Source organism: Lontra canadensis, unplaced genomic scaffold (assembly GCF_010015895.1).
Source record: "Lontra canadensis isolate GAN:19392208 unplaced genomic scaffold, GSC_riverotter_1.0 scaffold3, whole genome shotgun sequence".
NCBI classification, from domain to species: domain Eukaryota; kingdom Metazoa; phylum Chordata; class Mammalia; order Carnivora; family Mustelidae; genus Lontra; species Lontra canadensis.
Window position 1 is genome coordinate 23087035 of NW_022630997.1, and position 15448 is coordinate 23102482.

Below are 15448 nucleotides of genomic sequence, written 5' to 3' on the forward strand. Positions count from 1 at the left end.
TCACTCTTTATAAGAAATCTCTTTTCTTTTTAGCCTTTAAAGATGGCAGAGAAGAGGAAAGTCAACACTTACTTGAGAAATGAGAACATGTATCCTAATATATTTTATTCAAAAGATGTAAAGGATAGAAGTGAAACACTTACCAAAATTGTGATAAGTTGTTTTTCTTCACAGTCTTCGATTACATCTGTATTTAACTTCTCTTTAATTTTCTAAAATGTAAAAGGATTGAGGGTGTGAGATTCCTATAAAGTAAATTTCTATCTGGTTCCTCTACTCTTAAAATTGGTTTAAATGTATTTAAAATATGCTGTAATGAGTTCTATGCAAAGATGTATTCTGGATACAAAGAAGACCTATAGTATAATTATGAAGAATTTCCTAAAAACAAACAAACAAACAAAAAGCCCTAATATAATTGATTTCTTTCTTCCCCCCAAATGTAAAATGTAACAGTGACTGTCTGAGAGACAGAGAGAGAAATGTAGGTTGTTTGTATGTAGGCAAGAAAGAGAGAAAAATTTGTTTTTCTATGAGTTCTTTTATTTTCTCCTTTGTTTTCTATGAGTTAATAATAATTTCCCTTCATCCTCCCTAGATTTTATTATTTTTAACATCTCAAAATTGTCAAGTAAAATTTCTCTCAACTTTCAAACCACTCAGCAAAACCAAAATGAGAAAAAAAGAAAAAAAAAAAACAAGAAAACTGCACCTACACACACTCCAAAAACTAGGGAAATAAAAGGAATAAAGATAGTGGGTGTGTTATATCTTCCCTTCATGTGGTGGTGATTAGAACATTGTTAGTAAATATCCACTTGCTTCCCCATCATCCATGATATTGGTCTTGGTCACATTTGGCCAATGAGACTTCGAGTGAATGTGATGTTGAGTGAAGACTTGAAATGAACTTGCACACTTGGGCTTACTCTCACATTTCTGACATTACCATAAGAGGAACACTTCTCAGGTAGCTGCTGGTCAAGAAGAATGATATATGCATAGAGCAAACCAAACCCACAGCTTAGAGCCAAGCCCAACTAAGATCAGTTGAAGCCTGATCAACCCACCAATGCCTGAGGAGGAAATAGGTGTTTGTTGTCATATACCACTGACATATTTGTTATGCAGCATTATGTGGTAATAGCTGACTGGTACATTTCCCTTCCTGGAAATATTTTTTCCTCACTAACACACTTGAATCTAGCTGCCACTCCTCTAGCTCCTACTGATCCATGAACTGTTTAAAAAAAAATTTTTTTTTTTATATTTTAAGCAGAGTCCAATTCCAACCAAGCAGCTGAGACATCTAATAAGGCTCTGTGTCTGCTGGGCACCCAGGTCCTCCCCCAAACTTCCTTCTTTGTCTCCTCCTCCTTAGCCCAGGACTAAACCTGCCCTCATTTGTCAGACCTCTAGGTAATTAAACAAATTCCAGAAGCTGTGCTTAGATGTCGCCAAATGTCCACAGAACCGAATTCCCCACTTACCAGAATGGACTTGATTTCATCGGGAGTGGCTTTGGTCTGGCTCATGAGCATTTCCTGAGCTATATCCTTTCTGTTTTCTAGCTTATTCATTTTATCATAGGTGTCAGTATTTAAAAGAGACCATCCAAGAAATTGTGTGAGAGTCTGAAATGGATAAAATGTGATTCAATTCTCTACAATTGAAAACTTGTTTTGGAGGCAACCATTGGCATCTTTTCTATCAATCAATCTCCTTCCCACCATCAACAACCCAGCTTCTTATTTCAATCAAAGAAAAAAAAACATACTAATAATCAGCCCCAGACAATAAAACTGGCTAAGCCCTTGCTTTTCAAAATGCACCATGCCCCATAAATACTTTATTAGAGGAGAGGAATTTCAAATACACAGTAGAATAAAGCACAGTCTGAAACTCAGAGGATTGAGGGAGATAGCAAGAATGACAAGGAATAGACAGAGCGGGGAAAGGAGATAGAAACCTTCTTCCTGATTTCCTCATATCGTAAAGAATTTTGATTAAGCCAGAGTTCAATCTCAGGAAGAAAATGTTGCAGTCTACAGATGTCAGGAAACGGAAATGACAAAATGGGCACATACTGACCACAACCATGTGTGACTCATGCCTTAATTGCCCTTCAACAACATCCCTCCAGAGTAACAAATAATGACGCTGCCTCCATTGTTTCATGAATTTCATTTACCTCCATTATTTTATAATCGCACTTACCTCAGTAATGTGTTCATCATACTCATCGAAAGGTTTTCCATCTTTTCTGTTATAAAATGTAGCTACTCCCACAATATCTTCTTTCTTATTGACAATAGGCAGGGATAAGACATTTTTAATGACCCAACCCGTTTCATCTACAGGTCCTTTCTACAAACAATAAAGACATTCAGATTATGCTTCGACTTTCAATTTTGAAATAACTATAGAGTCACAGGATGTTGCAAAAGAAACGCACAGAGAAGTGCTATGCACCCTTCTCCCAGTTTCTCCAGTAGGAACACCTTGTATAACTGTAGCACACTATCAAATCCAGGAAATAAAGATTGATACAAGCCCTAGATCTCACTCAGATTTCACTAGATGGGTGTGTACTTACTTGTGCATGTGTGTGTGTGTGTGTATGTGTGTGTGCCTTTCTGTGCAAATTCATCACACGTGTAGCCATGTGCACCCTGCCCAGAAGCAAGATACAGAATTAACACGGCACCCCAAGTCTTCCCTGAGCTACCCTCTCACCACCATCCCCTCAAATTAGGCTACCTTTAAAGAAAGAATAATCTAGTCTCTCTGTCAGCTGCACAATTCCACACTGTATCAGAACATGGCCAGGACTAGAATGCCGTAAAGATGTTCTAGCACATGTGATTCAGTGTACTAGAATCAAACATCTGCATTGTGATGACCTTAACCTCTTTTCTTTGCCCCTCCCCCAGCACTTACCTCTATGTTACCTCCGTATTCTCTGGTCACTTTTTCTGTTCCCCAGCACCTGTTTAGCTAATTCCTCATATTAAATTCTCTCTGTTGAAATACCTAGTGTGGTTTCTGTTTTCCTGCCTGATCCCTCAAAATGGTCTTCTGCTTTGGGGGCTGCTCCATTTAGTGAACATTCGTCGAGGCCCAGCCTGTCTTGCCTCTCCCGTGAAACCTTCTCTGACCTTTCTGACCCATATGGAACTTCTCTTTTTCAGAACTCAATCAGCGCTTAGTGCCTGGGGCACACAACTTAGTAGTTAGACAATTTCCACATGCTTCGGAGTTGTTGATTTTTGTCTGTGAGGCTATAGTCTAATCCTGCCGAAGAGTGTCTCACACACTGTTGAGCTCCGCACAAGTGACGGGACAGGGCCCGGCATGTGACAGGTGCTCGGTAAACAGCAGCTTTTAGTCAGAGGTTCGTCTCTGGACTTGCAATGAAAAGCAGATGGAAATCAAACCTCAACTTATGTGTCTTGGTGGTAAAAGTTTTGGGGAAAAAAATCAGCACACAGTGTTTCTCAAAGTCTTTATCCTAAGAAAATACCGTGAACTGTTTCTCTACGTACACTGCCAGATAGACTAGGGACAAAAGCAATTGCAGAGAGTATATTACCTGTGTACAAAATACCTTCACAACCATAAGCACCCTGTATATTTTTAAAAGCTTCCAAAACAAGTTTTAGTGACTGTTTCTCAGTTTTCGGTAAATATTCTTTTGTTACCTGGGCATGTTCATGTATTTTGTTGTTGTTAAGTTAGTTAGAGCTTGTTGACAGAAAAGTGCGAGAAGGAACTAAAGATTTAAGAAAAATTAATAGGATGAAAACTTAAAACTGAGAAAATTCTATGTGTTTTTTTCCTGTGAATGGAAGACCACTTCAGTTGGCTTAAAGGAAGAACCCCTTTATCCCCTTCAAGGAACACCCTGCAGGTGTCTACATCCAAATCCTAGAGCTTGTGGATATGTTACTTTTCATGGCAAAGAGGCATTAAAGCAGCACATGAAATTAGGGCTGCTCACCAGCTGCCCTTAAGACAGGGAAATTATCCTGGATTTTGCAGGTGGACCCAAAGTAATTATAAGGATCCTTAAAAGTAGAAAAGAGAGAGTTAGAATCGATGAAGAAGACAACAGAAGCAAGGTCGGGGATGATGTCATTGCTGGCTTTGAAGATGGCAGGGGGCCATGACCCAAGGAATGCAGGTAGCTTCTAGAAACTAGAAAAGATGAAGAGATGGGTTCTCCCCTACTGCCTCTAGAAAGGAACACAGTCTTGCCAGCACCCTGATTTTAGCCCAGAGTGACCCATTCTTGGACTTCTGACTCCAGAACCATAAGATAATGTAGCCGTGCGTGAGTGGTAATTTGTTACAGCAGCAATAGAAAGCTAATCCACCAGGTCCCCCGAAGAACACAGTTTGAGAACTTTGCCCTTGCAGGTTTGCTGTGACCATAGTTCACTTGGAATCAGTCGTTTTTCCATTAAACTTCCCAGGTACAAAAGGGTCTAGGGAGAATAGAAGTGGGGTATGAGCAGGTGGAGAGATAGTGGGAAGGTGAAGAGAGAGCTGGAGGCCTGGGGAGGATGGCAACCCTATCCCGAATCTGCTCTGTGGAATGATCCCCAGGGGCGATGTCCCTGAGGAAGCTGGGAGGAGGCCCGAGGAAGCCGAGAACACCATCAAAATTCAGTCCTGACCCGGGCTAAGGACGGGCGGGGTGGGGGGAGCAGTATCTTAGACCAAGATGCCACTGTCAGAGTTCACAGGGCTGTTGGGGGGTTCCTGGAGCCAATGTTGTGGTGGGAGGAGCTGGGGTCTCCCAGCAATGCATCTGCCTCAGTATCTCCACAACGCTCAGCCAGCGGCTGGAGTGGCCCACGGGAAGCAGCCCTGTGCTCTGGTGACTGTGGACTTCCCAGCCCAGCAGCCATTGCACAGTTCACCGCCCCCCCAACCCACCACCGCCAGAGACCCGAGAAGCCCATGTTCACGGGCACCACACTGGTGTTTCTTGGAGAGCTGGGAAATTCCTATGGGTTGGAGGTTTACTCAGGCAGGTCTGCAGCCTCCTGGCAGCCAGGGCCATCGGAGCCATGTGTGGCTGCCCTCAAACCTCAGAGCACAGCCCCGGGTCCCCTGGGTCAGCTCCCTTCCCTCCCCAGTCAGACAACAGCTGCTGAAGGTCAGACACTTTAGAAAGTGCTTGTCCCCTTTTGCTCCTTCCTGCGCACACTTTTCTGGCACCCAACTGCCGTAAAGGCCAGGGTCAGGACCAGCACAGTGTGGTCACCGTGAGGCTGTGGCTGAGAGGGGTGGGGAGCTGGAGCAAATGCGCCATATGGTGTTTGTGTGTTTTCCATGTGGGTGAGCAGCGGGATGAGTGGGGAGATCGGAGGGAAACCTTCCAGGAAACTAGGCAAGTGCGCCTAGGTTTGCCTGCCCAGCTTGGGACGCTGCTTCTCATCCAGTCCTCAGGCCGCAGGAGGCCAGCATCTCCATCAGGCGGAGATGGGGCTCTGTGTGTATGTCTGTGTGAGACAGGAAGCCAGGACCAATGGCCCCACGGGGAGGGCTGTCTCTATTCCTGATTGGAACCCGGGCTCTAACTGGATGTTTGTTAAAACAGGACACTAAACACAGGCCAGAAGGCAGAAAAGGAGAGGCTGCAGGGACACATGCCAGTTTCTCCCCCGCAGTTGCGGAGTGGTGGGGAGGGTTGGAGAGGACCGGTGGGGAGAGGGATCCCTGGATGTTGCAGGAGGAAAGATAAAACCAAGAGTCTGATAGCAGGAGAGAGCCCCAAGGACCCAACAAATAGATTTTCTTTCCCAGTAAACTGCAGGGAAGGGCCTGGGAAAACCACCAAAGGGTTGAATCCAGGTGGTAGTAGGCATACAGCTAATCACTCAGCCGAAAAACACTGTGATGTGCGCCTGTGATGTGCCAGGCACTGCTCGAAGCCCTGGGTGACCAAGAGTGGGTAGAATGGAGAAGTGGCAGAGACCGCACCCTCCCACCCCCTGTTGCTGGGGTGACAAGCATCCTGTCTCCTTCTCTCATCCCCCTCCTTCTCTCACCTCTTCTCCCTTCCCTGAAGAATCTGCTATTTGGTGGCACTGGCCCAGCCAGGGTGAATGGGACAGAAGCCTTGAAGGCCACCTAACCCCAAGGCAGACTCCAGGGATGGGGGGCGGAGAGCAGCGCTCCTGGGTGAGGCCTAGCTGAGGGCAAAGTTACCTGAAATGTGAAGTATTCGTCTGCAGGGGCATTCAGCATGTTACATATCTGTAAAGCAAGAGGACATGAGAGACCTAAAACATCATGTGGTGGAACCATGAACCCACAAAGCCCACGTAAGAAAGAATGCAACGGAGGAGGGTTTCCTCCCCTGCTGTACATGGCTCGCAGGTAAATTATTCACACCAACCTTGGCTGGGCCAAACTCACTAATAACACATTGAGGGTCTAATTAAGTCATTGTATGACATTTAGCACAATCATTGCTCTTTCTTATTCCCAGTCTCTCAGGATTCTTCTTCCAAATTCCAAACAATTTGGAGAGGAGAGGAGAGGAAGCTGAGAGGAGAGGAGGAAGCTGAGCAGAGGACTGTTCTGCTGGGGCAGGTGTGGTAGTGATGCCGGGAAGACTCTGTTTCCCTCCCTCCCTATCTCCCTCCCTCCCTCCTTTCTTCCCTCCCTTCCTCCCTCCCTCCATCTCTTTCTTTCTCTCTCTCTCTCTTTCTTTCCTTTCCTTTCTTTCTCTCTCTTTCCCTTTCTCCCTACCTTCCTCCCTTCCTCCCTCCCTTCCTTCCTTCCTCTCTCTCCCTTTCTTTCTTTCCTTCTTCCTTTCTTTCCTTCTGATGTGGGACCTGAGTCGCAAGCAGGTGGCTAAGGGAGGAGGAAGCAGCCAGGCAGATTTAGGTACAAGGTAAGTAGTCACTCTGAGATGTCATGTGAAGTACTGAATTCAGAAACTACTGCTTTCAACCACAAGGAAAAGAAACATTCCATTCTTGGTAATTTTTAATTATCTGTATGTCAGATCATATCCACAAACAGGTCTCAGTAAAATGTTATAACTTTCTTTCCACCAAAACTATAGTAGATCCTTAAAATCATAGCATTTTAAAGTTGGAAGGAATTTTAAGCATTAATCTTGAGCTTCTTCTTTTAAAGATGAGGAATTAGAAGCTCAAAGAGGTTAAGAGACATTGTTCAAAACCATGGGAGGAAGCTCAAAGTGGAGTCTGAGTGAGGGGGCTGGTATGGCCCGCTCTCCTCGGGAGGGGCCGGGCGGGGCAGCCCTCACTTTTAAGATCTGCCCATTTCCGTGGCACCAATACTCCCACCGTGGGCAACAGTTTAACAACCTGCTCATAAAGGTGCCGAAACTCTAACACTGGTGAACGGGGAGCAAGGCCTTCTACCCCCGCTGCCCTGGCTCTTGGGGGTCACCCCCGCTTCCCCCCTCCCCGCAGCATTAGCGCTTGTAACCAACCATGGTCAAGCCATACATGCTGGGTTTGTGCTACTCTTAGGAAACAACTGTGCAAGTCTTCCAAAGGTTTTGTTAGCATACACAGCCGAAGAGTCGAAGGAATTACGGGTGCCGTCCATTAATTTTACGGTCTAACCTGAGTGAATTCGTGGCTGAGCATCCTTTGGGTATGTTTTGAAGAGGCAAGAAGTAGCTTAGTCCTCTTTTCTGACCTTTCTACCAACAGTGTCAGTTTCCACCCATACTTTTAAGGCCCTTGGAGAACATCTACCTGTGGGTCAAGATCCTAGAGGCCAAGCTTTTTAGCTCAGTATTCAGAAATCCTTGCTCTCTCTCAGTTCCCACATCTTAATTCCAGCTTGGCTTGATCCTGTATTTCGTGCCACCAATGCTACAATCTGGCCTAGTTCTCATTTTTAATATCTGAGAAATCATTTAACTCGTGCCTGTCATGTCCCATTCAGAGCTGGGAGGTACTTGTTTAATGAGAATTCTGTGTGCGTGTCCCCTATGTCCCGAGAGGTCGGGCTGCGGGACTTTTGTAACAGCTCGCCCTAAAGCGTGCCTCTACTTTCTCTCTCTAACCCAGCGAAATGATTGAGGGAAATGTTTTAAAAAGCTAAAAGGAAAAGTTTCCGCATTTTATAGGTGCACCAATAATTATGATTAAAATTGCAGATCATTTTTATCTAGAAAATAGCATCTAGAAATTCTCAAAGGCCCCATCTCTTAAATAATTAGGTCAATAATCTTATTCTACAAATGTGATTGTCAAAGCCCAGAGAGGTCAGGGGATTTGTCCAAGGTCAAGGATTTGCCAAGGGATTTGCCCAAAGCAGGACTGAGTCAAAGCACCCAGGCTCTTGAGCCATAGCCTCTTGCTCTCTTGTGCCGCCATATTACCGGAGGCTCCCGGGGAGGCATGGCTTCGGCTAAGGCTGCTGTAATGTTTGACATCATCCTTTAGACTAGTTGTTCCCAGCCAGGATGGTGTGTAGCGTCTGTGGGTAGAGATCAGTGATGCTGCTGAACATCTCACTGTGTATGGCATAGCTTCCTCCCCGCCTTCCACCCAACCCAAAGAATCATCTGGCTCCAATAGTCAATAATGTTAATTTTGAGAAAATGCTGTGCTAAGCACAAAATGGGTTTTTAGTAAGTCCGGCCCCTTATAAGTACATCGTATAAGGTGACACCTTTGGGAGGGAAAGGGAAGAACATTAATAACTCCAGCACAACAACTGTCCATGGAAGCTGGCCCAGGCTCACTGGGATGTATGCTCACCCTAATTACGGAGTCCCAGGAAATGGCTCAAGCTCACCTCTCTGCAAATCAATTCCCACTTTGGGAATGCAATTTGCCTAAGAAGGAATTTGGTAAGAAGTACCTTAAACAAGATTTCCAAGAGTTTGCCACCAGTCCTGGGCTACCAGCAGAGCAGGGATAGGGCCCAGGGTGGGAGCTGAGATGTGGAAGGCAGCGGGACAGTGTAAGCAGGGGATCTGTGTTAGAACCGAAACGTGGGGGAGAATCCTCCCCTGCTTTGGGAATCCATCTCTTGGCAAGTTGGTTATATGGCAGTTTGATGACTTATCAGATTAGCCATTCAACAAATTGGCTTTTGACACCTTCACTTCATCCGAATGGATTTTGGCAGGGAAATCCGTTTCCCTAGGAAATAGCCGAGGAGAGAATAGGTGCTTAAAAGTCGGGGCATAAATCCCTCCACACTGACCATGGCAGTGTTGGCCATATTGAATCTGATAAAACTCCAAACAGGGATCCAGTAGGTGGCCTGCCAGGAAACCAAGGATGGGCACTACGGTTGAGCAATCTGGTGATGTATTGAAGCTGAAAGTTGTGGTACCTGTGGACTCGGGAATGAACTGGAATGCTTTGGTCATTACTACTAAGTCAGGAATGACATTTAAAAAAACAATCATTTTGCAAACATGAAAATGTGATATTTGTTTGTGCTGTTTATTCCTAAAGGAAATAAACTTGTTTTTTCTCTCCTTTTCCTTTTCTTCCCCTTTGGCATGTCTCTATGCTAGAAAAAGGGATCATGTCCTCTGTTCGAGGCCACCTGGTCCAGTAACCAGTGAACCCAGGGTTTAGGCCTCCCGGAAACCCCAAAGTAAAGCCCCCTGACGTATGAAGAGCCTTCAGCCACATCCAGAATTTTCCTTACTCTGCTACCATTCTAAACCCAGCAATATTCACACTGAGCCAGTTAACCTAGCTAACCTCTGACCCTCGAGTGGCTCTGTTAGTCACTGTAACTTACATGTCCATTTACTAAATAATGAAGATGAATGAACACTGCCAACAACACAAGGACAACACTAAAGAAAAACCAAATATGCAAATGAGTGCTATAAATATATTACAGAAACTTGGATTTGTGAAGGGGAAGATAGGAAAATGCCAACATAAAGAAATGTTGGAAGCACTGAACTCTCTTGCAGGGAGGAATCTTGATGCCAAAAGAAGACACAGATGGTGGAGAAGCCCAACAAGGGAGAGAAATTCGCCATGGAAAGGAGAGTATGGTAGAAGAGTGGGAAAGCTGTGGTGAGTCTAGTTCTCTGACCTTAAGACTTATGGGACCTACCAGAGACCTCTTGTTTGTTGTCTCCCCACACCTGAGCTCTCTTCACCAGACCTGGCCGGGTATCTGTCCACCCTCCCACCCCGACCTAACAGACCAAGGTAAAACTCTTCACTTCCTGTATTAACTCACTCATTTTGCATGGCTGTCAGTGGCAATGTCCTCCATTTACACATTTTTGTCTTTTGTCAGTAATTTCCCATGCTTTGAAAGTCTTGACCAAGGTAACTGTACTTGAGATCAAATTAAACCCAACATGAATCATAGTCACAGACCTTCAAAAGACATCTGAAATTTGCATGACTACTGAGTAAGAAGTTGGGGGGATGGATGGGTCTCTCTCATGTTGACTAAATATTTTCGTGTCAAGTTTGGAAGTCTCTAGTTAACCTCCTTTCAACTGCCAGGAGTCCTCTCTCCCACGTCCTGTAAGGGCATGTCATTCTTTCCTCCTGCATCTCACTTTCACATCCGTTCCCATCCCATAGCTAGTAAGAGTTTCATCCAATACACATTCAAGATTTGAATGTGTTCAGGAACTTACAAATCCATTTTCGGCAACGTATGTTGGCAACCCACTAACAAGAGTCCAGTGGTCTGCAGGGGGGGTCCTTGAGGAAGATGAGAAGAAAGAGAATCATTGCCATACAGAGACACGCAACGTGCACAAAAACAAAATGGCAACTCCTGCTGCTTTAGGACAGTACTCACGGAATCACTTTGATCTCTTCTTTTCCATGTAAAATGTAATCAATGATTTTATAGAAGATGACTTCCTAAGAGGAAAGAGATTATTAGGACAATCTTATTTCCCAAAGAAAAGACTTTTCGTCAGCGAACTTGTACTTTAATTGTGCCTTATTTTATACTTGCTTTGTGTAACTACCGCAGCCACTGCTCACATCCTGATTACAAGCTCACTCTACAACTGGAAATACTAGTGGCTCGTTAGCCACACAAACAAGCCTGTGCAGCTAAATTTTATTTTTTTTTAAGATTTTATTTATTTATTGGACAGACAGTGATCACAAGTAGGCAGAGAGGCAGGCAGAGGGAGAGAGGGCAAAGCAGCCTCCCCGCTGAGCGGAGAGCCTGATGTGGGACTCAGTCCCAGGACCCTAAGATCATGACCTGAGCCAAAGGCAGAGGCTTAACCCACTGAGCCACCCAGGCGCCCCTGTGCAGCTAAATTTTAAAAGCTGAATTTATCCACACAACTTTCAAACGACTCTTGTTTTACTTTTAACTGATCCCTTTCTATTGTCTGGAAATACCTGACTGATAACTAGTAGTGGAACACAGCATGTCATTTCTCAACCTCAGCCAATGTGTTTGCTCCCTTCTCCACTATGCAATGAATGTTTCCCACCTTCCAGCACTGGCTGATCTGAGAAGGTGCCTCAGGAACAGGATTCAGTGGGTGCTTCATTAAAGCTGGGAGGGACTGGAGAACTAGTCTCTCTACTTTAGGCAGATGAAGAACCTGAGGCCGGGACACATTCCATCCCAGTACCCTCACTTTCTTCTGCTGGGAATATGGTGGTGAGACATTGTTCCTGCCCTCTGAAGCTTGCTGGCAAGGGGCAAATTTAATCCAATCCATCCCTCGCCTGGAGTCTCCAATCTAGCAGGTTTGAAGGAGAGCCTGGGCACTGGGTGCTCAAAAACTAGGCCGGTGGCTCTAATGTGTCCTTCCCTCTTGACAACTACTGATTCACCAAGCCCAGCTATACAGAAAAGGAAATTGAGAGGTAAACAATGAGTTTAGGCAAGGACCACCCAGCTGGCTTGGGCAGAGCTAAGACGTGGACCTCAAACTCCTTGTCCAGTGCTCTTTCTACTACAGTGAGGTCCCACCAAAACTTATGGGACTAGGACCTAGGGCCTCTCATACCAGTGCTCTTTCCTCTCTGCTGGTTCTGGTGCCCTGTACCAAGCACACATAGCACAGAGGAAGATGTTGGCACTTACTCGGCCATCCGGGGTCTTTGGACCTTTATAAGGCTCGACTTCTCCAAGCTTGATTGGCCATTCGTCATAGAATTCCTGGAAGCAATTATATTTAAATATTATCAAACTGTTCCACGACCTACCATGTCTTCTGTGATTTCATGGCTTTGCATATTTTATGTTAATTTAGAATTCTGGAATTTTAGAGCTGAAAAAGACCTATAATTCCCAGCAATACTGCTTACGAACTTGAGACAGTGAAGTCTCTTAGCCTTTTTCCTCTGTAAAACACGGATAATAATAGAATTTATACTATAGGGTGGTTGTGAGGATTAAATGAGCTACACATGCAGAGCACCAACCCTGACACATAGGTAAAGGGACTCAGTAGCCAGCAGCTCTTTTATAGATAAGTAAACTAAATCTAAGTAGGTTAAGAAGCTTGGCCAAGGTCACGTGGGGTGGCCAACAGTGCGGGCTGCCTTACCCAACATATATTCTCCCCCTCTTCCTCTCTAACAGACCCCCATTTTATTTAGGCATCAGGAGGTCATTTTCTCAAGGCACAGGGGCCTGCACAGCCCCTGAGTGGCCTTTATTATGTGCCTGAGATTAGTTGGAGGGCAGGCACACAGCCAGTCCTGGACAGCAGAGAAAGGGGAAGTCTGCTGAGCCCTTCTCAGGAAGGGCATCCCTTGGATGAAAGGCAATGGAAGTAACATTTGCAGGAGGCACCTCCCAGTTTCTTCCTCTCTGTGTGCTACCTCTGGAGCTGCATCAGCCAACTTGTCACCCCCAAGGGGAGACCTTATCAATGTGCTGCAGACAGTGGAGACCATGCCAGGGTAAACAGGAAGCCCCTGGGACCTTGATGACTGTACTGAGCTCTGAATGACCCAGTCTTACACTGCCTGATCTTGGGAATTCTTGTTAAATGAGATAATAACCGTCTTGCTATTACTTACTGGGTCTGATGTTCCTTGCAGCCCAAAGCACCCCAACAAATACACTCAACCACCAAGTCCCAGAGCCAGGATCAAAGCCCAGCACTCCTGACACCTGGTCCTGTGTTTATCCACTTAGAACAGTTACTCTGATAAAAATAACTTCCATTTACATGGAGAATAAGAATGTAAAAGATATAGTATTCATTACTTATGTTCAGCTAGGAGCGCTCCAACCGAATTAATGAAACAAGATGAAAAATGAACATCATATATTGTGTGTGAATAGTATCCATTTTTTAATGGATCACATTTCATGTGGTGGGTGTTGTATAGATGATTTCAGAGGAAACAAAAATGTAATGGAGTGATGAGGACCTTCTCCTTGGTCATGTCCAGCAGTCCGATGGAGTACCGCTCACAATTCAGATATGTTCTAACTGTGTAGAGTGCTTTGTGAAACTGACGCTCCACATCTGTGAGCTCTTCAAATACTTTGTTGGCCGACCACATGAGGATCTGAAAGGGGGAAATAAAAAGAAAACACTTAGAACAAAACTCACAGCGAAGAGGTAGAGCATTTGCTGAAAGAAAGTAGGAGGTGCCTCCAATAAAAGAACATGTATCACCAAACAATGCGATTTCATTTTTGAACTTGGTCATGTCTGACCCACTACTCAGATTCTCTCTAAGTGGGATGATGAGCAGACCTGTACAAAGGTGAAGGTCTCTGAAAGCGGTACACCATGACTGGTCCCCAATGTCAAAGGGCAGGTGACCTCACATTGGAAGCAGAGACAGTCTCCAGGCAGAGGGTCCAGTATTGGTGATGCCCTGGCACCTGCTGCTCTCCTGGGGGGCAGAAATCCATATGCCTCCTTCCACATGTCCTGAGCTACTCAGAGGTAACCTCATCTGGACAGTTGGCTAGGAGGGGACATTGGAAGCCCTTCATCCATACTCCTCTCCCACCATTATATAGATGAAGAAACTGACATCCAGAGAATGGCCTGGTTCCCCGGTTCCCAATGTTGTTCCATATCCCTCTGGCTCAAGGAGGCAACAGACTTCAGAAGAGGGATTTGCTCCTGAAATTAATAGCTTCCATATGCACCAGGAACCCCTAAGAGCTTTGTATGGATGAATTCATGTAATGATCAAATGATCACAACAACCACATGGGGTAGGTACTATAATTATCTCACAGAAGAAACCATGGCTACCCAGGATAAAGACGAGGGAAGCCAGTTGTACACACAGATGGAGGAGCAGGGAGGTGGGGGTGGGAGGCAGGGGCGGACATGAGAAGACAGCCAGGACTAAAGTCTTGGAATCAGTTCCACATGGCTTAAACCCTCAAGAGCGATAGGAGGGGTTTGGGCTTGTTGCCTCTGGGTCCCTTTGTCAGAACAGGAAAGCATGGAGTGAGGAAGGTCAACTTCCGAGTACCTGGCTTCTTCGGGATTCAATGCTGTATAGGTAGTTGGTATGATGAAGCTTTAGGATGACAGAAACAAAGTTGAGGTATTTGCAAAAGATCTACAGGAAGCAGAGAAAAACAAATTAGCTATGGTATCTCTCTCTCCATTAAATAAGAAATAAATTCCCTGAGCCTCCAGCTGGATGCCCAGGGTAGCATTACCTCCTCATCCTGTTTGGAAAATTCAGAGGCGTTTACTTTGTTAATCGCCATAACCACAGCAAGAACCTCCTTTCCCATCATGATCGGAGTTGCCAGCAGGTTCTTTGTGACATAGCCAGTTTGTTTGTCCATGAAGTCAGAGAAGTGGCTGTTCTGAAAGACACATTCACACGTTTGCCAAAGCAGTACAGGACCATGAAGCGTAAGTCTAAGAATGGCACCAGAATGTTCTCTCTAGTCCAAACCTGGTCTGCACAGGCGACCAGGGCTCCAGCACAGCAGTCCTGCCCACACCCCCATCCCATGATTGCACAGAGCGAACACACGTGTTTCAGGTTAAGCATCTCCCACCTGAGCTATGGCCTATCTAGGCAAGGCTGTGGTAGGGCCAGGAGAAAGGAGGTAAGGTCATGGCCAAAAGGAAAGTGGGTTGCTAAGAGGAAACAGGGTTATAACGGACAGAAGGTGTGCAGGGAAGGAGTCACAGCTGGGATTACAGGTGTAGTGCCACGGAGCTCAGCTTTCTAATTGTGAGAGTAAAATGTGCATGAAACCAGACAACCAGTACACTATAACAAAGAAAAAATGAATGACTCCTCAAACTTCTTCTAATCTTGCTGACTTGAGGGAACTGGTGTTAACAGCTTGGTATGTGTCCTTTTTTCCCCTTTATTTTTTAGAGATTGATTGATTGGTTTGAGAGAGAAACTGCAGGTGAGGGGAGGGGCAGAGAGAGAGGGAGGCAAGCAGACTCCTTGCTAAGCAGGAGCCCAACCCGAGGCTCCGTCCGAGGACCATGAGATCACGACCTGAGCCAAAA

The 15448-nt window shown here is 45.4% G+C and overlaps 1 protein-coding gene across 1 annotated transcript in view; it reads right to left on the reverse strand.

The window, feature by feature from the left end:
- The window catches only part of PDE6C (phosphodiesterase 6C), a 40958-nt gene extending 26145 nt beyond the window's left edge, over positions 1-14813 (reverse strand). The window contains exons 1-10 of the mRNA XM_032836198.1: positions 14629-14813; positions 14436-14525; positions 13365-13505; positions 12064-12138; positions 10804-10868; positions 10637-10703; positions 6220-6267; positions 2218-2367; positions 1491-1634; positions 144-212 (exon numbers count right to left, since the gene is read on the reverse strand). Coding sequence (XP_032692089.1) covers positions 144-212; positions 1491-1634; positions 2218-2367; positions 6220-6267; positions 10637-10703; positions 10804-10868; positions 12064-12138; positions 13365-13505; positions 14436-14525; positions 14629-14760 — 981 coding nt within the window. The 5' untranslated portion in view covers positions 14761-14813. The remainder of the gene's footprint in view (positions 1-143; positions 213-1490; positions 1635-2217; positions 2368-6219; positions 6268-10636; positions 10704-10803; positions 10869-12063; positions 12139-13364; positions 13506-14435; positions 14526-14628) is intronic.
- Between the last annotated feature and the right edge of the window lie 635 nt (positions 14814-15448).